The sequence below is a fragment of the Carcharhinus amblyrhynchos genome, chromosome 23 (assembly GCF_965287045.1).
Source record: "Carcharhinus amblyrhynchos chromosome 23, sCarAmb.v2.hapA, whole genome shotgun sequence".
NCBI classification, from domain to species: Eukaryota; Metazoa; Chordata; class Chondrichthyes; order Carcharhiniformes; family Carcharhinidae; genus Carcharhinus; species Carcharhinus amblyrhynchos.
In genome coordinates, this window is record NC_137346.1 from 517,102 (window position 1) to 540,989 (window position 23,888).

The window sequence follows — 23,888 nt, forward strand, 5'->3', positions numbered from 1 at the left end:
AGGCCAGCATCCCATTTGCCTTCCTGATCACCTGCTGCACCTGCAAGCTGGGTTTTTGCGACTCATGCACAAGGACCCCGAGGTTAATGTAAGCCTACGGATAATGAGGATTCGTTAACTAATAGAAAGCAAAGAGTGGGTATATATGGGTGTTTTTCTGTTTTTTCATTAATTCATGGGACATTTATTGCTCATCCCTAGTTGCTCGAGAGCAATTGAGAGTCAAACACATTGCTCTGGAGTCTCATGTAGGCCAGACCGGGTAAAGATGGCAGATTTCCTTCCCTAATGGACATTAGAAATCCAGATAGGTTTTTACGGCAATCGACAATGGTTTCATGGTCATCAGTAGATTCTTAATTCCAGATTTTTTTTCATTGATTTCATATTCCATCATCTGCTGTGGTGGGCTTCGAACCCAGGTCCCCAGAGCATTAGGTGAGTTTCTGAATTAATGTTCTAGCAATAATTCCACTTGGCCATCAATCTCCTCTTATTGGCAATCAGTGATTAGTGATGTGCCTCAAGGATCAGTGTTGTGACTGCGATTGTTTACAATTTACATAAATGATTTGAAGGTGGGGACCAAGTATAGTATGTCAAAGTTCGCAGATGACACAAAGTTGAGTGGTAGAGGACACTGAAGTGTCTGCAAAGGAATATAGATAGTTTAAGTGAGTGGGCAAGAGTCTGCCTGATGGAGTATAATGTTGGTAAATGTGAGGTCATTCATTTTGGTAGGGATAACAGCAAAATGCACTATTCTTTAAATTGTAAAAAATTGCAGCATGCTGCTGTGCAGAGGGACTTGCGTCTCCTAGTGCATGAAGCACACAAAGTTCGTTTGTAGGGTGCAGCAGGTAATTAAGGAGGCAAATTGGATTTTGCTCTTCTCTGCCAGAGGGATGGGGTTTAAAAATAGGGAGGTTATGTTGCAGCTGTTTAGTAAGGTGCTGGTGAGGCCACACCTGGAGTACTATGTACAGTTTTAGTCACCTTACTTGAGAAAGGATATACTGGCACTGGAGAGAGTGCAGAGGAGATTCACTTGGTTGATTCCAGAGTTGAGAGTGTTTATGAGGAAAAACTTAATAGACTGGGACTATACTGATTGGAATTTTAAAGAATGAGGGAGATCTTATAGAAACGTATAAAATTATGAAGGAAATAGATAAGATAGTGGAAACAACCTCTCTGCTTCTGTCAGGTGAAACCCAGAACTAGGGGACATAGCCTCAAAATAAAAGGGAGCAGATTTAAAACTGAGTTGAGGATGAACATAAGAACATAAACATAAGAAATAGGAGCAGAAGTAGGCCATCTAGCCCTTCGAGCCTGCCCCGCCATTCAATAAGATCATGGCTGATCTGTCGCTGCTCAGTTCCACTTTCCCGCTTTCTCCCCATAACCCTTAATCCCCTCTCTTATCAAAAACCCATCAACCCGCGTCTTAAAAATATTTAGCGAGGCAGCCTCCACCACTTCAACGGGCAGAGGATTCCAGAGATTCACCACCCTTTGAGTGAAGAAGTTCCTCCTCAACTCCGTTCTAAACTGCCCCCCTTTTATCTTGAGGCTGTGCCCCCTAGTCCTACTGTCTTTTTTGAGCGGGAAGAGTCTCTCCACCTCTATCCTATCCATCCCATTCATCATCTTATACGTCTCAATGAGATCTCCCCTCATTCTTCTAAACTCTAACGAGTACAAGCCTAGTTTATTCAGCCTCTCCTCATAGCTCAACCCCCTCAACTCCGGTATCAGCCTTGTAAACCTCCTCTGCACTCCCTCCAAGGCCAAAATATCTTTGCGCAGGTGCAGCGCCCAAAACTGCACACAGTACTCCAGCTGCGGCCTCACCAATGCCCTATACAGCTGCAGCAAGACCTCCCTACTTTTATATTCAATCCCCCTCGCTATGAAGGCCAGCATCCCATTTGCCTTCCTGACCACCTGCTGCACCTGCAAGCTGGGTTTTTGCGACTCATGCACAAGGACCCCGAGGTCCCTCTGCACCGTCGCCTGCTGCAGTTTTTCGCCCCGTAAGTAATAGTCCTTCCTACCATTCTTCCTACCAAAGTGGACCACCTCACACTTGCCAACATTAAATTCCATTTGCCATTTCCTGGCCCGTTCGCCCAGCCTATCTAGATCCTTCTGCAGACTCTCCACACCCTCCGCACAATTTGCCGTTCCCCCAATCTTGGTGTCATCAGCAAATTTCGACACCCTACACTCGGTTCCCTCCTCCAGATCATCTATATAAATGGTAAAAAGCTGAGGCCCCAGCACCGACCCCTGGGGCACTCCACTAGTCACCATCCGCCAATCCGAATAGCACCCATTGACCCCCACTCTCTGCCTCCTATTTGACAACCAATCCTCTATCCACGCTAACACCCTACCCCCAACTCCATGTCCCTCGACCTTCTGCAATAACCTCTTGTGAGGTACTTTGTCAAACGCCTTCTGAAAATCTAGAAAGACCACACCCACCGGCTCTCCTCTATCCACCGCCCTAGACACATCCTCATAGAACTCCAGTAAATTTGTCAGACACGACTTCCCTTTAATGAAACCGTGCTGCGTCTGCTCTATCAAGCAATTCCCTTCAAGATGCCTCGCAATTTCCTCCTTAATGACAGATTCTAACATTTTACCTACCACAGACGTTAAACTAACCGGCCTATAATTCCCCGCCTTTTGCCTGGCACCCTTCTTAAACAACGGCGTTAACATTAGCCGTTTTCCAATCATCTGGCACTTCCCCGGAATCCAGCGACGTCTGGAAAATAACCACCAAGGCATCCACTATCACCTCCGCCATTTCTTTCAGAATCCCATACACTCATCCAGATGTCTTTTAAAAGACCCCAGCGAGTTCGCCTCCACCACCACTGACGGCAGCCGATTCCATTCACTCACCACCCTCCGAGTGAAAAACTTACCCCTAACATCACTGGTGTGGAGAGTCTGCAGAAGGATCTAGATAGGCTGGGCGAATGGGCCAGGAAATGGCAAATGGAATTTAATGTTGGCAAGTGTGAGGTGGTCCACTTTGGTAGGAAGAATGGTAGAAAGGACTATTACTTACGGGGCGAAAAACTGCAGCAGGCGACGGTGCAGAGGGACCTCGGGGTCCTTGTGCATGAGTCGCAAAAACCCAGCTTGCAGGTGCAGCAGGTGGTCAGGAAGGCGAATGGGATGCTGACCTTCATAGCGAGGGGGATTGAATATAAAAGTAGGGAGGTCTTGCTGCAGCTGTACAGGGCATTGGTGAGGCCGCAGCTGGAGTACTGTGTGCAGTTTTGGGCGCCGCACCTGCGCAAAGATATTTTGGCCTTGGAGGGAGTGCAGAGGAGGTTTACAAGGCTGATACCGGAGTTGAGGGGGTTGAGCTATGAGGAGAGGCTGAATAAACTAGGCTTGTACTCGTTAGAGTTTAGAAGAATGAGGGGAGATCTCATTGAGACGTATAAGATGATGAATGGGATGGATAGGATAGAGGTGGAGAGACTCTTCCCGCTCAAAAAAGACAGTAGGACTAGGGGGCACAGCCTCAAGATAAAGGGGGGGCGGTTTAGAACAGAGTTGAGGAGGAACTTCTTCACTCAAAGGGTGGTGAATCTCTGGAATTCTCTGCCCGTTGAAGTGGTGGAGGCTGCCTCGCTAAATATTTTTAAGACGCGGGTTGATGGGTTTTTGATAAGAGAGGGGATTAAGGGTTATGGGGAGAGGACAGGAAAGTGGAACTGATCCACTTCAGATCAGCCATGATCTTATTGAATGGCGAGGCTGGCTCGAAGGGCTAGATGGCCTACTCCTGCTCCTATTTCTTATGTTCTTATGTTCTTAATGGGATTGGGGGTTATAGATAGGTCTATGGATTGGTAGGTGTTGAAGGGCCTGTTTGTGCTGTAGTGTTCTATGTTCTAACAATGGAAATCTCCATTGACCTTGGGTGGGAATTTTCAGCCTCACCTGAGTAAGATCATAAATCCCATCCATAATGCTTTCATTAAATATTTTCAACATACATAATTTTTCTTTGTATTTTTAATGGCTCACCAATGCTTATTAATTCCATTAAATGACTGATCAGACTATATTGGACTTATAGCAGTCATCTATGGACCTGATCACCTTATATAAAGCAACCATTTAAATTATTTACCCTTACCACTGAACAGACTATTTGCATCCTATTTTGTTTTGAGCTGAGCTTCCATCCTTTCATTCACCAAGGCCACGGTTTACATTCTGTAATATTTTGTGACTCCACATCTGCCTCAGCACATTTGCTGCTGAAACCTTTATCTGTGAATTTGTTACCTTGAGACTCAATTATTTCAAAGATTCCCTCTGACCTTTCGTTCTCAATAAACTTCAGTTCGTCAAGAACTTTGTTGCCCACATCCTAACTTGCACCAAGTCCTTCTTTATAGTCTGCATTGGCACCCAACCCACATCCTTGATTTTAACATTGTCATTCTCATGTCCAAATCATTACCCTACCTATCTCCTATAGCATTACAACCCCCAAGATCTCTGCACTCCTCTAATTCTAGCTTATGTACTTCCTCAGTTTTCTTCAACCAGCATTACTGTGCCTTCAGCTGCTGCAACCCTAAGCTTTGAAATTCCCTCTCCAAACCTCTCCTTGCGTCCTCTCCCCTCTCATTAAAAGCTAACGCTTTGACCAAGTTCTTTATCAATTTCGATGTCAAATTTTGCTGATTATAATCCATGAAGGTTGTTAATGTTAAAGATGCCTTGTAACTGCATCAACGTTTTTAAAGTACTCAAGACTTTACCAGTCATTAATCCTACCATAGTTTTGTTTTGAATAGTTATGTGTACATCCCTCCATATGTGGACTTATCAATGTGCTTACAGATGCAGCCAAGGCAATGAGGAATGTCCTGTCTTACTATCAGAAGATTCAACCCTTCAACAGCTGTCTTTCAGACACAAACTATCTCCTGTTGGTTCCACTGGTGCAGGTCTCCATAGCAACTGCTACTCAAAACACAACACTCAGTTTGCTTAGCACTCTTTTGGTTGAACAATATTTAACATTCGTGGATAAGTTGCAATGGTACTCGGAGGTCCAGGCTAATCAGGTATGTTGAAGGGGGAAAAAAGGGAATTTACAAATTCAAATTACAATTGAACATTTTTAATGCTGAAAGTAAGTAAAACCAATTATAGACATTGAAACATAGAAAAACTACACCACAATACAGGCCCTTCAGCCCACAAAGTTGTGCCAAACACGTCCCTACCTTACTAAGATAGAGAGTTATAGATAAGCCCAGTAATCTCTAAGTTCCATATACATCTAAAAGTCTCTTAAAAGACCCTATTGAATCTGCCTTCACCACCGTTGCTGGCAGCCCATTCCACACACCCACCACTCTGAGTAAAAAAGTTACCCCTGACATCTCTGTACCTACTCCCCAGCACCTTAAACCTGTGTCCTCTTGTGGCAACCATTTCAGCTCTGGGAAAAAGCCTCTGACTATCCACTTGATCAATACCTGTCAACATCTTATACACCTCTACCAGTCACCCCTCAACCTTCGTCTCTCCAGGGAGAAAAGGCCGAGCTCCCTCAACCTAGCCTCATAAGGCATGCTCCCCAATCCGGGCAACATCCTTGTAAGTCTCCTCTGCACCCTTTCTATGGCTTCCACATTCTTTCTGTAATGAGGTGACCAGAACTGAGCACAGTATTCCAAGTAGGGTCTAATCAGGGTCCTATATAGCTGCAACATTATCTCTTGACTCCTAAACTCAATTCCTCGATTGATGAAGGCCATACGCCGCCTTAACCACAGCTTCAACCTGCGCAGCTGCTTTGAGCGTCCTATGAACTCGGACCCCAAGATCCTTCTGATCTTTCACACTGCCAAGAGTCCTACCATTAATATTATATTCTGCCATCCTATTTGACCCTGCCAAAATGAACCACTTCACACTTATCTGGGTTGAACTCCATCTGCCACTTCTCCACCCAGTCTTGCATCCTAACAACGTCTCGCTGCAACTTCTGACATCCCTCCACACTATTCATAACACCTCCAACCTTTTGTGTCATCAGCAAACTTACCAACCCATCCCTCCACTTCTTCATCCAGGTCATTTATAAAAACCAAAGAGCAAGGGTCCCAGAACAGATCCCTGGGGCACTGCACTGGTGACTGACCTCCATGCAGAAAAAGACCCATGTACAACCACTCTTTGCCTTCTGTGGGCAAGCCAGTTCTGGATCCACAAAGTAATGTCCCCTTGGATCCCATGCCCCCTCACTTTCTCAATAAGCCTTGCATGGAACACCTTATCAAACACCTTGCTGAAGTCCATAATAACCACATCTACTACTCTTCCTTCATCAATGTGTTTAGGCACGTTCTCAAAAGATTCAATCAGGCTCATAAGGCATGATCTGCCTTTGACAAAGCCGTGCTGACTATTCTTAATCATACTGTACCTCTCCAGATGTTCATAAATCCTGCCTCTCAGGATCTTCTCCATCAACTTACCAACCACTGAGGTTAGACTCACTGATCTATAATTTCCAGGGCTATAAGAACATAAGAAATAGGAGCAGGAGTAGGCCACCTAGCCCTCGAGCCTGCCCCACCATTCAATAAGATCATGGCTGATCTTGCAGTGGTTCAGTTCCACTTAGCCACCTGCTCCTCATAACCCTTAATTCCCTTATTGATCAGAATCTCTACTCCCTTTCTTGAATAAAGGAACAACATCCGCAATCCTGTGGAACGTCTCCTGTCTCCATTGATGATGCAAAGATCATCACCAGAGGCTCAGCAATCGCCTCCCTTGCCTTCCAGAGTAGCTTGGGATATGTCCCATCCGGTCCCGGCAATTTATCTAACTTGATGCCTTTCAAAAGCTCCAACACATCCTCTTTCTTAATGTCTACACGCTCAAGCTTTTTAGTCTGCTGCAAGTCTGCACTTGCAGCACCAAGATCCTTTTCCATAGTGAATACTGTAATAAAGTATTCATTAAGTATTGACACTATTCTCCCCTGAATCTGGCTAAGTTAGGGGTTCCACTCGCAGACACGCAGGGCAGATTAGGTGTAGGAGGATGCGGCAGCGTGGGCTCGTTGGGCCGAAGGGCCTGTTTCCTGTGCTGGGTTGTTCTTTGTTCTAAGTACCTCTGCTATTTCTTCCAGCTCCATATAAACTTTCTGACTATCGTACTTGAAAGGTCCTATTCTTTCACGTCTTATCCTCTTGCTCTTCACGTACTTGTAGAATGCCTTGGGGTTTCTCATGACCCCTTCTGGCTCTCCTAATTTCCTTCTCAAGATCCTTCCTATTAGCTGTATACTACATGAGGATCAGAAGGACCTTGGGGTCCGGGTCCATAGGACTCTTAAATCGGCCTCGCAGGTGGAGGATGTAGTTAAGAAGGGATATGGTGTACTAGCCTTCATTAATTGAGGGATTGAGTTTAGGAGTCCGGAGATAACGCTGCAACTTTATAAGACCCTTGTCAGACCCCACTTGAGTACTGTGCGCAGTTCTGGTCGCCTCACTACAAGAAGGATGTGGAACCTATTGAAAGGGTGCAGAGGAGATTTACAAGGATGTTGCCTGGATTGGGTGGCATGTCTTATGAGGATAAGTTGAGGGAGCTAGATCTTTTCTCCCTGGAGAGACAAAGGATGAGAGGCGTCCTGATAGGAGTTTATAAGATGTTGAGAGGTATAGATAGGGTGGATTCTCGGAGGCTATTTCCCAGGGTTGAAATGGTCGCTACGAGAGGACACAGGTTCAAGGTGCTGGGGAGTAGGTACAAAGGAGATGTCGGGTAAGTTTTTCACTGAGGATGGTGAGTAAGTGGAATCGGCTGCTGTCAGTGATGGTGGAGGCGAACTCGTTGGGGTCTTTTAAGAGACTTCTGTATGAGTACGTGGAATTTAATGGGATTGAGGGTTATAGATAGACCTGGTAGGTAGGGATATGATCAACACAACTTGTGGACTGAAGGGCCTGTTTGTGCTGTAGTGTTCTACGTTCTGTACTCTTCCAGATCTCTAACATTACCAAGCTCTCTGAACCTTTTGTAAGTTTTTCTTTTCTTCTTGACTAGATTTATTACAGCCTTTGTACACCACGGTTCCTGTAATGTACCATAACTTTCCTGTCTCACTGGAACGTTGCTATGCAGAACTCCAGACAAATATTCCCTGAAAATTTGCCACATTTCTTCTGTACATTTCCCTGAGAAAACCTCCTTCCAATTTAAGCCTCCAATTTCCTGCCTGATAGCCTCATAATTCCCCTTACTCCAATTAAACACTTTCCTAACTTGTCTGATCCTATCTCTCTCCAGTGCTAGTGTAAATGAGAGAGAATTATGATCACTGTCTCCAAAATGCTCTGCCACAGAGATCTGGCACCTGACCAGGTTCATTTCCCAATACCAAATTAAGTACAGCCTCTCCTCTTGTAGGCTTATCCACATACTGTGTCAAGAAACCCTCCTGAACACACCTAACAAACTCCTCCCCATCTAAACCCCATTGTTCCTGTGGAGCAGCACCGAGAGGCAGCGATTTTTGGGCGTGTGTGGAGGTCGCGAGTAAGGTACATTTTCTTGTTTAAATTTTTAACTTCTATTTCTAGTTAAAGTCGCGAGTAGCAGTGTTTTTTTTTTCCTTTTTTTTAAATTTAGTTAGAAACCGGAAGTCGTCACTAGGACGCTTACCGGCATTTGTAGTTTTTTTCCGGGTCTCTGACCCTATAAATTGGCACAGAGAGGATACCCGATCCTCTACACTGGTAGAGAATCCCACCCTCCCACCTCCTCTAACCTAATTATAAGTGTGTGGGAAGTTTTTTTTCTGCTGGAAATTGTTTCAGAGATGGCAGTTCAGGCAGTAAGCTGCACCTCCTGCGGTATGTATGTGGTGAGGGACACCAGTAGTGTTTCTGCTGATTTTACCTGCAGGAAGTGTGTACACTTGCAGCTTCTGGAGGAGCGTGTTAAGGAGCTGGAGTTGGAATTGGAGGAACTCCGGATAATTCGGGAGGCTGAGGTGGACATCGATAGGAGTTACAAGGAGATAGTCACTCCTAGAAATGAGCCTTGGGCAACTGCTAGGAAGAGGGGAAAGAAGCAATTGGGGGGACAATCCCCTAGGGCTGTTCCCCTCCAAAATAGGTTTTCTGTCCTGGAGGCTACAGTTGAGGAGGAATCAACTGGAGATAGCCAAAGGGAGCAGGTTTCTGGGGGTGAGCCTGTTGTGAAGGCTCAGGTGGTTAGGGGATGTAAAAGATTGGGCCTGGTGATTGGGGACTCCACAGTTAGGGGGACGGATAGGAGAGTCAGAAGTAATGGTAGGGACTCAGGGCTGGTGTGTTACCTCCCAGGGGCTGGGGTACGGGATGTTTCAGAGAGGGTGTTCAGGACTCTTAAGGGAGAGGGAGATCAACCCCAAGTCATAGTTCATGTGGGGGCGCATGACATAGGGAGGTTAAGGGAAGGGGATATTAAGCAGAAATTTATGGAGTTGGGGTGGAAACTTAAGGCCAAGTCAGACAGAGTGGTTATCTCGGGACTCTTGCCTGTGCCACGGGATAGTTTAGAGCAGAACAGAGAGAGGGAAAGTTTGAACTCGTGGCTGAGGGGATGGTGCAGGAGGGAGGGGTTCAGGTTCTTGAGCAATTGGGGCTCATTCTGGGGAAGGTGGGACCTCTACAATAGTGATGGTCTACACCTGAATCAGAGGGGAACCAATATCTTGGGGGGGAAAATTTGCAAAGGCTATGCAGCGGGGTTTAAACTGATTCAGAGGGGGGGTGGGATCCTGAGTGGCGGGGATGAAAGTGAGGGGGGCATAGATGGGGACTGCAATGCACGGCATCGTGGGGGTGGAGCGGAGCTGGGTTTGAAATGCGTATACTTTAATGCGAGGAGTATTCGCAATAAAGTGGATGAACTTGCAGCGTGGATCAGTACCTGGGACTTTGATGTTGTGGCCATTTCAGAGACATGGATAGAGCAGGGTCAGGAATGGTTGTTGCAGGTTCCGGGATTCAAATGCTTCAGTCGGAGTAGAGAAGGAGGTAGAAGGGGGGGAGGGGTAGCATTATTAGTCAAGGATTGTATCAGTGTCAGAGAGGAAGTTTGATAAGGACTTGTCTGTTGAGGTAGTATGGGCTGAGATTAGAAATAGGAGAGGAGAGGTCACCCTGTTGGGAGTCTTTTATAGACCTCCTAAAAGTTCTAGAGAGGTTGAGGAAAGGATTGCAGAGACGATCCTGGATAGGAGTGAAAGTAATATGGTAATTGTTATGGGGGACTTTAACTTTACTAATATTGATTGGAATAGCTATAGCTCGAGCTCATTAGAGGGGTCAGTTTTTGTACAAAGCGTGCAGGAAGGTTTTTTGACTCAGTATGTAGATAGGCCAACTAGAGGTGAGACTATATTGGATTTGGTGCTGGGAAATGAGCCAGACCAGGTGCTAGACTTGGAAGTTGGTGTGCATTTTGGTGACGGTGACCACAATTTGGTTACGTTCACCTTAGTGATGGAAAGGGATAGGCCTGAACCTCGGGTCAGTAGTTTTAGCTGGGGGAAGGGTAATTATGAGGCTATTTGGAGAGAATTAGGAAGCATAGGTTGGACTAGGAGACTACAGGGCCTGGGAACATCCGAAATGTGGAGTTTTTTCAAGGAGCAGCTACTGCGAGTCCTTGATATGTATGTCCCTGTCAGGCAAGGAGGAAATGGTCGAGCTAGGGAACCGTGGTGCACTAAAAAAGTTGATTCGCTGGTTAAAAAGAAAAGGAGGCTTATGTCCGGATGAGACTTGAGGGCTCAGGTAGTGCACTAGAAAGCTTTAGATTGGCTAGGAGGGAGTTAAAGAGTAAGTTAAGAAGGGCTAAAAGAGGACATGAGAAGACTTTGGCTGATAGGATTAAGGAGAATCCTAAGGCGTTCTATAGATATGTTAAGAACAGAAGATTGGTTAGGGCAAGATTAGGGCCAGTTATAGACAGCAGAGGGAAGTTATGTGTGGAACCAGAAGAGATTGGAGAGGCATTGAACCAATATTTCTCTTCGGTATTCACGCAGGGGGACATAAATGTAGCTGTGGAGAGCACTGGGTTACAGGGTTGTAAACTGGACAGTATTGCAGTTGATAAGGAGGATGTGCTAGATATTCTTGAGGGTTTGAAAATAGATAAGTTCCCTGGGCCGGACGGGATTTACCCTAGGATTCTCTGGGAGGCAAGAGAGGCGATTGCAGAGCCTCTGGCTCTGATCTTCAGGTCGTCGTTGGTCACAGGTATAGTGCCAGAAGATTGGAGGATAGCGAATGTTGTCCCATTGTTTAAGAAGGGGAACAGAGACTTCCCCGGGAATTATAGACCAGTGAGTCTTACTTCTGTTGTGGGCAAGGTTTTAGAAAAAATTATTAGGGATAGGATTTATAGTTATTTAGAGAGTAATGGATTGATTGGAGATAGTCAGCACGGTTTTGTGGAGGGTAGGTCGTGCCTTACTAACCTTATTGAGTTTTTTGAGAAAGTGACCAAAGAGGTGGATGGGGGTAAGGCAGTTGACGTGGTATATATGGACTTTAGTAAGGCGTTTGATAAGGTTCACCATGGAAGGCTTCTGCAGAAAATGCAGATGTATGGGATTGAGGGTGATTTAGGTAATTGGATCAGGAATTGGCTCGCAGACAGGAGACAGAGGGTGGTGGTTGATGGTAAGTATTCGTCATGGAGTTCGGTTACAAGTGGTGTGCCTCAGGGATCTGTTTTGGGGCCACTGCTGTTTGTAATTTTCATAAATGATCTGGATGAGGGTATAGTTGGGTGGATTAGTAAATTTGCTGATGACACCAAAGTCGGAGGTGTGGTAGATAGTGAGGAAGGATGTCATAGTTTACAGGGAGACTTGGACAAGTTGCAGAGCTGGGCCGAGAGGTGCCGGATGGAGTTTAATGTGGAAAAGTGTGAGGTAATTCACTTTGGCAGGAATAACAGATGTGTAGAGTATAGGGCTAACGGTTGGACTCTGAATAGTGTGGATGAACAGAGGGATCTAGGTGTATGTGTACATAGATCCCTGAAAGTTGGAAATCAAGTAGATAAGGTTGTTAGGAAGGCATACGGTGTCTTGGCGTTTATTGGTAGGGGGATTGAATTTAGGAGCCGCAGCGTCATGTTGCAACTGTACAAAACTCTGGTGCGTCCGCACTTGGAGTATTGTGTGCAGTTCTGGTCCCCACATTATAGGAAGGATGTGGAGGCTTTGGAGAGGGTGCAGAGGAGGTTTACCAGGATGTTGCCTGGTATGGAGGGGAGGTCCTATGAGGAGAGACTGAGGGATTTGAGGTTGTTTTCGTTAGAAAGAAGGCGGCTACGAGGGGACCTTATTGAAACATATAAGATGATTAGAGGTTTAGATAGGGTGGACAGTGATGGCCTTTTTCCTCAGATGGAGAAAGCTAGCACGAGGGGGCATAGCTTTAAATTAAGGGGTGGTAGTTATAGGACGGATGTCAGAGGTAGGTTCTTTACCCAGAGGGTGGTGAGGGATTGGAATGCCCTGCCTGCTGCAGTTGTAAATGCGCCTAGTTTGGGGGCATTTAAGAGATCTGTGGATAGGTTTATGGATGGCAAGGGATTGGTTTAGGTTAGAGGGTCATTGCTTTTTAACTGGTCGGCGCAACATCGTGGGCTGAAGGGCCTTTTCTGCGCTGTAATGTTCTATGTTCTATAAACCCCTTACCCTAGGGAGATTCCAATCAATATTTGGGAAATTAAAATCTCCCATCACAACAACTCTACTATTATTACACCTTTCCAGGATCTGTTTCCCAATCTGCTCCTCAACATCCCTGTTAATATTGGGCGGCCTATAGAAAACACCCAGTAAAATTAATGATCCCTCCCTATCCCTTCTGAAACATCTGAAACCTGGCACTTGAAGTATCCAGTCCTGTCGGAGTCATCCAAGTCTCTGTAATGGCCACCACATCACATTTCCAAGTAGTGATCCACGCTCTAAGCTCATCCACTTTGTTCACAACACTCCTTGTGTTAAAATAGACGCATCTCAAACCTTCGGTCTGAGTGCTCCCCTTCTCTATCACCTGCCTATCCTCCCTCTCACACTGTCGACAAGCTTTCTCTACTTGTGAGCTAACCTCCTTTCTCCCAGTCACTTCAATTTGATTCCCACCCCCCAACCTTTCTATTGCTGTCTTTGTTTAGGGAGACCACAAAGCCATCATATATCCAGCAATTTAAGAGAAATTAGGATCAAGGGGTAATGTCAGTTTTTAGGTAAGGACCCTTCTTGTAACTCTTGTCTATTTAGGACCATAGTACTGTACTGATTAAAATACTTATTTCACATCTCCTGCCGTTATATCGTTAAGTTGTAACATTATTTTCACTCGGATCCAAATCCTCAGCTCTTTGTAAGTTTATAATTCAGATTTAGTGCTTTGTGTGCAATGCTGAATATCACAATGATAATTATGTTAATAGTAACAATAATACAACAGAAAGCAGTTGAGGCCAAAACAGTTAGATATAGCTCCTGGGGCAAAGGGGATCAAAGGATTTGGGGGATTAGTGGGATCAGACTGTTGAGGTAGATGATCAGCCATGATCAGTTTGAATGGTGAAGCAGGTATGAAGGGCTGAAGGGCCTCCTCCTATTTTCTATGTTTCTAGCTCTCCATCTGTGACCACAGTGCTCAAATCCCTCATCAACCTCTCTGCAGTGCCCCCTCTCTTTTCCAGTTTAGTGGATTTATCTTTATTTCGAATTTTATCTTTTCACTCATAGCCAAATGCCATTTTATAGGTCGTTGTTACTTTGTGCTCAATTTCATCCTATCATCTTCATAACTAACTAAAATATGTTGATCCCATTCTTGAAAATTTCAGTTGAACCTCCCAGCATTTGTTATGTTTAGAGACAGAATTCCAGATTTCCACAACAGTTTTTGTGGAAAAGTGCTTCCTGTTTGTATTCTTAAAGGACCTAGTTTTAATCATGAGGTTGTTTCCCTGGTTCTGGATTCCCCCACTAGAATATGAGTGTTTTTTTTTCGACGACTGACTAAATCCCTTGTGTTAAAACAGTTTAATTGCATCACCCCTTAAACATTTTGATTTGATTTATTATTGTCGCATGTAATAGTATACAGTGAAAAGTAATGTTTCTTGCATGCTATGCAGACAACACATGCCATTCGTACAGAAGGAAAAGAGATGATGCACAATGTAGTGTTACAGTCATAACTAGGGTGTAGCGAAAGACCAACTTAGTGCGAGGTAGGTCCATTCAAAAGTTTGATGGCTGAAGCTTTTCTTGAGTTGGTTGGTACATGACGTTAGACTTTTCTATTTTTTTCCCAATGGAAGAAGGAGGAAGAGAGAATGTCCGGGGTGCGTGGGGTCCTTAATTATGCTGGCTGCTTTTCTGAGGCAGCGGGAAGCAAAGACAGATGGATGAGAGGCTGGCATGATATTCTGGGTTTCATTCATGACCTTTTCTGGTTTCTTGCGGTCTTGGGTAAGAGCTATGTCTAACTCCTTTAAAACGTACTGTTTTGGCCCCAACTGCTTTCTGTCACATTATTACTATTACCATAATTATTGTTGTGATATTCAGCATTGCACGCGAAGCACTAAATCTGAGTTATAAACTTACAAAGAGCTGAGGATTTGGACCTGAGTGAAAAGAATGTTACAACTTAACGATATAACTGCAGGAGGTGTGAAGTATTGTAATCAGTACAGTACTGTGGTCCTAAAGAAACAAGATGAGTCATACAGAGCTGTGATACAACCAGAATGAACACTTTCTATGGTGCATCTATAAAAATTGGTGAGTGTCGTAGCGGACATGCCAAATTTTCTTAATCACCTGAGAAAGTAGAGGCAACAGTGGGCTTTCTTAACTATAGTGTTGGCATGGGGGGACCAGGACAGGTTGTTGGTGATCTAAAAACACCTAAAAACCTGAAGCTTTCAACCATTTCTACTTCATCCCCATTGATGTAAATAGTGGCATGTTCTTCACTACGCTTCTTGAAGTCAATGACTGTTTCCTTCATTTTATTGACATTGAGGGAGAGATTTCCTATTTCCTATTTCTTATTATTATCATCACACCAGTTCACCAGATTCTCTATCTCATTGCTGTACCATGTCTCGTCATTGTTTGAGATCTGAACAGTGGTGTCATCAGCAAACTTGAAAATCGAGTTGAAGGGGAACTTGGCTACACTGTCATGGCGTATAAGGAGTATTGTAGGGGACTGAGGACGCAGCCTTGTAGGGCACTGGTGTTGAGGATGATCGTGGAGGAGGTGTTGTTGCCTATCCTTACTGATTACAGTCTGTGAGTTAGGAAGTTCAGGATCCAGACACAGAGGGAGGTGCTGAGCCCCAGGCCATGGAGTTTGGTCATGTGTTTCATAGGAATAATGGTGTTGAAGGCTGAGCTGTAGTCAATAAATGAGTCTGAAATAGGTGCCATTCAATCATAAACCAAATTTATTTGGATGTGAACCAGCAATGATGAGCTGGTAATTGGGATGATGCAATTTTATCTAAAGTATAGTCCCATGCTTGCATAAATGAGTTACAGTTGTCCCTAGAGTGAACACATCATAGCATCCAGTTAATGTCAGGAGAAAACCAACATGAACTGGGATGATATGACGTTTTACTCACTTGACTGCACTGCTGTCAACTGGGATTTAATATTAGCAGCTGCCATGGAACATACTGAGCAGATGTCAGCTAGTTGGTTTCCTGTGGTTAGCATTACAAAACTAAAGTTCAGCGAAACTGAGTTAAATTAAACACGTGATGCATAATGCAACATTAAAGAATGGATATACAATTCATTGCTTGTTTTATTTAACGAATTGCAAATTCACAGAGCGAAGCGATCACCTCCTCATTAGTTGAATTTGAGGTGATTATTCTGTCACTTAGTCTGTACTCCTCAGTAATGTGCAGAATCGTTTGTATCTCTCCACAAGTGCATAAAGGATTTGTACTGAGGCCCTGGCAGTGGAGGTTGACTGTACAGGGGCCCTGACTTGTCCTGAACCTGTTAAACAAGGATCATTCTGCTGTGATAGATTAAAGTCTGCCATTTGACATGTGGGGCTTGTCACAAGCAGCTTATTAAAGACTTTCCATGTTTCCCATTTCTTAGTCCAAAAGATGTCTGCTGATAGACGTCGCTCAGGATGATTCCTCTATATGGGGCACCTCGACGGAAGTTGGGTTGAATATATTATTGTGGTGTGGTATGTCAGGCGCATCACAGATGTTTTGAACCAACTTGTGGGTTTTCATCAGTCAGCGAGTGTTTGAGGGAGTTTTGTTTGTGAGGGCAGGAAGCCAGGGGAATCGTGTTACAGTTACAAAGTGCATTTTTGCATTCAGTTGAATGTCAACAAGATGTGTGAATCATGACCTATGCCAGACAAGTGTACTGTACTATAACAAAGGCAAAATACTGCGGATCCTGGAGTCCATTTAAGATGACTTCCAAGTATATTGGGTTGGGTTTGTATTTTAGTCTCTGACCATTCATATAGATGCGCAATTACATCAATGTGCAAAGTACCATTCATAGAGTATATAGGGGAGAAGAAAAGGAGAGGGTGCAGAATATAGTGTTACAGTCATAGCTAAGATTTAGAGAAAAGTCGGCTTAATAAAAGTTAGGTCCATTCAAAAGTCTGATGGCAGCAGTGAAAAAGCTGTTCTTTTGAATTGGTTGGTACGTGATATCAGACTTTTACATCTTTTTCTCAACGGAAGAAGGTGGAATAGAGTATGTTTGTGGTGCTTGGGGTTGTTGATTATGCTGGCTGCTTTTATGACGAAGTGGGAAGTGTAGATAGAGTAAATGAATGGCTGGTTGGTTTGCGTGATAGACTAGGCATCGTTCACGGCCCTTTGTGGTTTCTTGCGGTCTTGGGCAGAATAGGAGCCACACCAAGATGTGATACAACAGAAAAGATTCTTTCTATGGTGCATATGTAAGAGTTGGTGAGAGTTGTAGTGGACATGCCGAACTTCCTTAGCCTCCTGAGAAGGTAGAGGTGTTGGTGGACTTTTTAACTATAGCGTCAGTATGGAGGGACCAGGACCTGGTGGATAGTGATGAAGTTGATTCTGAGACCAGCGTCGTGAATATCAATAAAGGGAACTATGATGATGTGAGGCATGAATTGGCCACGATGGACTGGGAAACATTACTGAAAGGAAAGACATTGGACAGGCAATGGCAGGCATTCAAAGAACGACTTGATCAACTCCAGATTCTGTTTGGTGCAAGAGTGGGAAGGGAATTGTGGCCAAACCAGGTCTTACAAGGGAAATTAGAAACAGTATCAGATTCGAGGAAGAAGCATACAAATTGGCAAGAAAAAGCAATAGGCCTGAGGATTGGGAGCAGGTTAAAATTCAGCAAAGGAAGACCAAGGGATTGATTAAGATGGGAAAAACGAGTATGAAAGTGAGCTAGCGGGAACATAAAAACTGACTGTAAATGTTTCTATGGGTATGTAAAAAGATTGACAAAAGCAAATGTAGGCCCCTTACGGTCAAAAACAGGAGAATTCATTACGGTGAATACAGAAACGGCCTAGAAATTAAGAAGTTAAAATTAAGAAAGAAAGTAAATTTGCAATTTGCTTCAGTCTTCATGAAGGAAGACATGAATAATGTAGTGGAAGTGCGGAAAGAAACATGTTTTAGTGAGGAGCTGAGGCAATTCAGCATTAGTAGAGAAATGGTTTTGGGGAAATTGATGGGATTCTTTGGACTCTGGAATAGTCCGTACCGATTGGAGGGTAGCTAATGTAAGCCTGCTATTCAAAAAGGGAGGTAGAGAGCAAACAGGAAACTATAGACCGTTGAGCCTAACGTTGATACTGGGGAGGTTGCTAGAGTCTATTATCAAGGATTTCATAACTCAGCATTTGGAAGGCAGTGGTATAATCAGACAGTCAGTATGGATTTACAAAAGGGAAATCATGCTTGATGAATCTATTGGAATGTTTTGAGGATGTAACTAATAAGAGTTAACTGAGGAGAACCAATAGATGTGGTTTATTTAGACTTTCAGAAGGCATTTTCCAGACACTCACCACTCTCTGTGTGGGGAAAAAATCTGCTGCTCTGGACCCTTTTGTATTTTTCCCCCCTCACCTTAAATCTATGCCCTCTACTTTAAGACTTCCCTATCTTTGGGAAAAGATGTTGTCCATCTAGCTGATCTGTGCCCCTCATTATTTTAAAGACATTTATAAGATCACCCCTAAGTCTCCTACGCTCTAGGGAAAAAGCCCCAGTCTATCTAGTCTCTCCTTATAACTCAAACCATCAAGTCCCAGTAGCATCCTAGTAAATCTTTCCTGCACTCTTTCTAGTTAAATGTCCTTTCTGTACACAAGGTGACCAGAACTATACACAGTATTCCAAGCGTGGCCTTACCAATGTCTTGTACAACTTCAACAAGACGTCCCAACTCCTGTATTCAATGTTCTGACCAATGAAACCAAGTATGCTGAATGCTGCCTTCACCACCCTGTCCACCTGTGACTCCACTCCACTAACTCCACGTAACTCCATGGATCTCTTTTGTTCTATAACTCTCTCCAACACCCTACCATTAACTGAGTAAGTCCTGCTCTGGTTCGATCTACCACAATGCATCATCTTGCATTTATCTAAATTAAACTCCATCTGCCATTCATAGGCCCACTGGGGACCAATTGATCAAGATCCTGTTGCATAAGAACATAAGAAATAGGAGCAGGAGTAGGCCATCTAGCCCTTCGAGCCTGCCCCGCCATTCAATAAGATCATGGCTGATCTGTCGTGGCTCAGTTCCACATTCCCGCCCTCTCCCCATAACCCTTAATCCCCTCGCTTATCAAAAACCCATCAACCCGCGTCTTAAAAATATTTAGCGAGGCAGCCTCCACCACCTCAACGGGCAGAGAATTCCAGAGATTCACCACCCTTTGAGTGAAGAAGTTCCTCCTCAACTCCGTTCTAAACCGCCCCCCCTTTATCTTGAGGCTGTGCCTCCTAGTGCTACTGTCCTTTCTGAGCGGGAAGAGTCTCTCCACATCTATCCTATCCATCCCATTCATCATCTTATATGTCTCAATGAGATCTCTAACGAGTACAAGCCTAGTTTATTCAGCCTCTCCTCATAGCTCAACCCCCTCAACTCCGGTATCAGCCTAGTAAACCTCCTCTGCACTCCCTCCAAGGCCAGAATATCCTTGCGTAAGTACGGCCACCAAAACTGCACACAGTACTCCAGCTGCGGCCTCACCAATGCCCTATACAGCTGCAGCAAGACCTTCCTACTTTTATATTCAATCCCCCTCGCTATGAAGGCTGGCATCCCATTAGCCTTCCTGACCACCTGCTGCACCTGCAGGCTAGGTTTTTGCGACTGCAATCCTAGACGATCTTCTTCACTGACCACTATGCCACTAATCTTGGTGTCATCTGCAAATTTGCTAACTGTGCCTCCTAAATTCTCATCCAAATCATTCATACAAATGACAAATAGCAGTGGACCAATCCCTGAAGCATACCGCTGGTCACAGGCTCCAGTTTGGAAAAACAACCCTTACAACCACCCTCTGTCTTCTATCATCAAGCCAAGTTTGTATCCATTTGACTACCTCACCCTGGATCCTGTGAAATTTAACCTTGTACAACAATCTACCATGCTGTACCTTGTCAAAGGCCTTGCTAAAGTCCTTTGTAGACACCATCAACTGCACTGCTCTCATCTATCTTCTTGGTTACCCCTTCAAAATATTCAATCAAATTTGTGAGACATGATTTTCCATTCAAAGCCATGCTCCCTGTCCCTCATCAGTCCTTGCCTCTCTGAATGTTTGTGGATTCTGTGTCTCAGAATACCTTCTAAAAAATACCCACTACAGATGTTAGACTCACCAGCCTGTAGTTCCTAGGCTTTTCTCTACAGCCCTTCTTAAACAAAGGCACAACATTTACCACTCTCCAATCTTCAGACACCTCACCTGTAGCTGTCAATGATTCAGATATCTCTGCTAGTGGACCTGCAATTTTCTCCCTAGTTTCCCACAATGTCCTGGGATACAGGTCCTGGGATTTATCTACCTTGATGTGCTTTAAAACGTCCAACACCTCCTTCTCTATAATATGTACACTCCTCCAAGAAACCACTATTTATTTCCCCAAGTTCCCTAACATCCATGCCTTTCTCAACAATAAAACGGATGAGAAATATTCATATAGGATCTCACTTATCTCTTGTGAATCTGCATATAGATAACCTTGTTGATCCTTAAGAGGTCCTACTCTCTCCCTAGTTACTCTTTTTCCTATTATGTATTTGTAGAAGCTCTTTGGGTTCTCCTTTGCGCTATTTGCCAAAGCAATCTTGTGTTCCCTTTTTGCCCTGATTTCTCTCTTAACTCTACCCCATCACTCTCTATACTCTTCAAGGCATCCACTTGATCCCAGCTGCCTATGCATGTCATGTGCCTCCTTTTCTTGACCAAGGACTTAATAACCTGAGTCATCCAGGGTTCCCTACTTCTACCAGCCTTGCCCTTCACTCTAAAACACTGAAGCCTGATTAACGCACTTTTGAAAGTCTCCCACTTACCAGCTATCTCTTTGTCTGCCAACAGACTCCCCCAATCAACTTTTAAATGCCCCTGTTTAGTACCATCAAAATTGGCCTTGGCGCAATTTAGAATTTTAACTTTTGGGCAAGGCCTATCGTTCTGCATAGCCATCTTAAAACTAATGGCATTATGGTCACTGGTCCCAAAGTGATCCCTCCCTAATACTTCTGTCACCAGCCCTCCCTTATTTTCCAAGAGAAGGTCAGGTTTTATCCCTTTTCTAGTCAGACCATTAACATACTGAATGAGAAATTCCTGCTGAATACACTCAACAAATTTTTCTCCGTCCAAGCACCTAATGCTATGGCTGTCCCAGTCAACATTGGAAAAGTTAAAGTCCCCTACTATTACCACCCTATTTTTCTTAGCGCTATTTATAATCTCCTTACATATTCGCTCCTCAATTTCCTATTAATTATTTGGGGGCTTGTTGTACAACCCCTTTCAAAGTGATTTCTCCCTTTTTTTTTCAGTTCTACCCACATAGACCCAGTGGACGAACCCTCAGAAATGATATCCCAATCCCCATAACCCATACATGCCCTGAATTCATCTGCCTTGCCCGTGAGGCCTCTTACATTGAAGTAAATGCAGTTTAATCAAGACTTCCCTTGCAAACTGCTCTGCTCTTGCTTGACTTATCTAGTACTAGGATTACTTTGTTGCCAGGATTTGATGCATTCAAATGTATGATCATATTACATCTTATAGTCATAGCTGACTGAACTGAACCAGGGCTCTGAGCTGCATGGTGTATTTATTTGCTGTATTCTGCAGGTCTCCAGCAGCTCAGGACGTGAAGCTTGTATTGAAGAAGTGGCAAACCTGCTTAATGAAAAGGACAAAGAAGTATCGGATATAATTGAAAACATCTATGCTGAGCCAGCAGGTACTGCCAAACTTGGATGAATGATTCATGCACATATTCTCATATTTCTTTCTGCTTTTCTTCCCCTGAAGTGGCTGATGCTGTCTCTGACACCTACTGAATAAAGTTACAGATGACAAAGTGTTATCAGCAGACCATCTGACTCCACAGGGCATCGTAACTGGGCCTAGCCTCTTAATTAACTGAGTTCCCCCTTTGCCCAGCTTCCTGCAGGGATCACAGGAGAATGATGAGGAGCAGGGAATCTGGGTGATTTTCTCCAAAGGTGTTGAGGTAGAGCCTTCCAAAGAAACAGACCTGGACTGTAGTCTGCCAAGTATTATTTCTCACACAGAGGGTGGTGAGTGTCTGGAATGAGCTGCCAGAGATAGTAGTAGAGGCAGGTACAATTTTGTCTTTTACAAAACATTTAGACAGTGACATGATTAAGGCTGGGTATAGAAGAGATATTGGGCAAATGTACACATGGGCAATTGGGACTAGCTTGGTTGTAAAAACTAGACACCGTGGGCAAGTTGGGTCAAAGGGCCTGTTTCCATGCTGTGAATCTCTTTTTATAAAAAAGTAGAGTTAGTGTAATACAAACCTGGTTCCTAAGTCCCTCAAATGGGCACCTCATTGACACAAACTATAACATTAAGCCTTCCCAAACTGAAGAACTCTTTAGTCAAGAATGGCTTCCACAATCTCACTCCAGGTTTTCCACCTCCTGTTTGGAACTTCATGCTGGTTTGGCAATTGCCTCAGAATATAAGTTGCACAAAACATGCTCCCATATATTGTCAATCTCTCTCTCTGCAATACTTTACCTATAGGTTTCTTGTTTTTCTCCAGCCAAAGTTGTCCAATGCTGTTATAAGTGAAATACTGTGCATGCTGGAATCTGAAACAAGAACAGAGGATGTTGGAAAAGCTCAGTGGGTGGGATTTGATGGCTTCACTCGGGCAAAATCATAAAATCCCGCCCGAGGCCAGTGAGGATTTCCGTTCTGCGAACCTCACCTGCCCCGGAATCGGGGTATGTGAGACAGTAGGTTCTCAGCCAGTAGGTCTGGCTACATACATAAGGAGAGAAAGCAGAGTTAACATTTCAAGTCCTTTTTGCTCTTTGTCAGAACTGAAGTGAGGGAGAATGTGTTAGATATTAAACTGTGGCTTTGAGAGATTGCAACAAAACGTAGCAATCTTGAAATGAAAGGCAGATGGCCTGGTGTAGAGGATGCATTGAGGCAATGCATGTATGGGATATTTTAAAAAAGGAGTTTAAGATGCCTCCCTGCTGCTGGGATCCAGGATGTTTCTGGGTGCGTCCCAGAAACCCTGAAGTGGGAGGGAGAGGAGCCAGAGGTCATGGTACATATTGGTACCGCTGAAAAGGGAAGGGGTCATGAAAAGAGAATATGGGTGTTAGGCACACAGTTGAGAAGGAGGAACGCAAAGGTAGTAATCTCAGGATCGCTGCCTGTGCCATGAGAGAGAGCAAGAATGGAATGAGGTGGAGGATGAATACGTGGCTGAGGGATTGGAGCAGGGGGCAGGGATTCAGGTTGCTGGATCATTGGGACTTCGTTAGTGGCAAGGGTGACCTGTACAAAAAGGACGGGTGGCACTTGAATCCCAGGGGGACTAATATCCTGGCAGGAAGGGTGGCTAAGGCTACTGGGGAGACTTAAAACTAGAATGGTTGGGAGGATGGAATCAAAATGAAGTGTTCGGGAGTGAGGAGGGTAGCTCCCAAATAGAGAGGGATTGTTGACAGTGTAGGTGGGTGGATAGACAAGTGACAGAGAAGGGGAGCGCTCAGACCGAAGGTTTGAGATGTGTCTATTTTAATGCTAGGAGTGTTGTGAACAAAGTGGATGAGCTTAGAGTATGGATCGCTGCTTGGGAATGTGATGTGGTGGCCATTACAGAGACTTGGATGTCTCAGGGACACAGTACACAGAATACAGTGCATTACAGCGCAGTACAGGCCCTTCGGCCCTCGATGTTGCGCCGACCAGTGGAACCAATCTAATGACCCTCTAACCTAAACTATTCCAATGTTATCCATATGCCTATCCACTGACCATTTGAACACCCTTAAATTTGGCGAGTCTACAACTGCTGCAGGCAGGGCATTCCACGCCCTTACTACCCTCTGAGTAAAGAACCTACCTCTGACATCCGTCCTGTAATTACCACCCCTCACTTTAAAGCTATGTCCCCTCGTGATAGCCATCACCATCCGAGGAAAAAGGCTCTCA

The 23,888-nt window shown here is 44.4% G+C and overlaps 1 protein-coding gene across 1 annotated transcript in view; it reads left to right on the top strand.

The window, feature by feature from the left end:
* Positions 1-23,888, top strand: part of LOC145357389 (uncharacterized) — a 160,690-nt gene that overhangs the window by 15,909 nt on the left and 120,893 nt on the right. The window contains exons 6-7 of the mRNA XM_080210708.1: positions 4,894-5,120; positions 21,531-21,642. Of these exons, the coding sequence (XP_080066834.1) occupies positions 4,894-5,120; positions 21,531-21,642 (339 nt within the window). The remainder of the gene's footprint in view (positions 1-4,893; positions 5,121-21,530; positions 21,643-23,888) is intronic.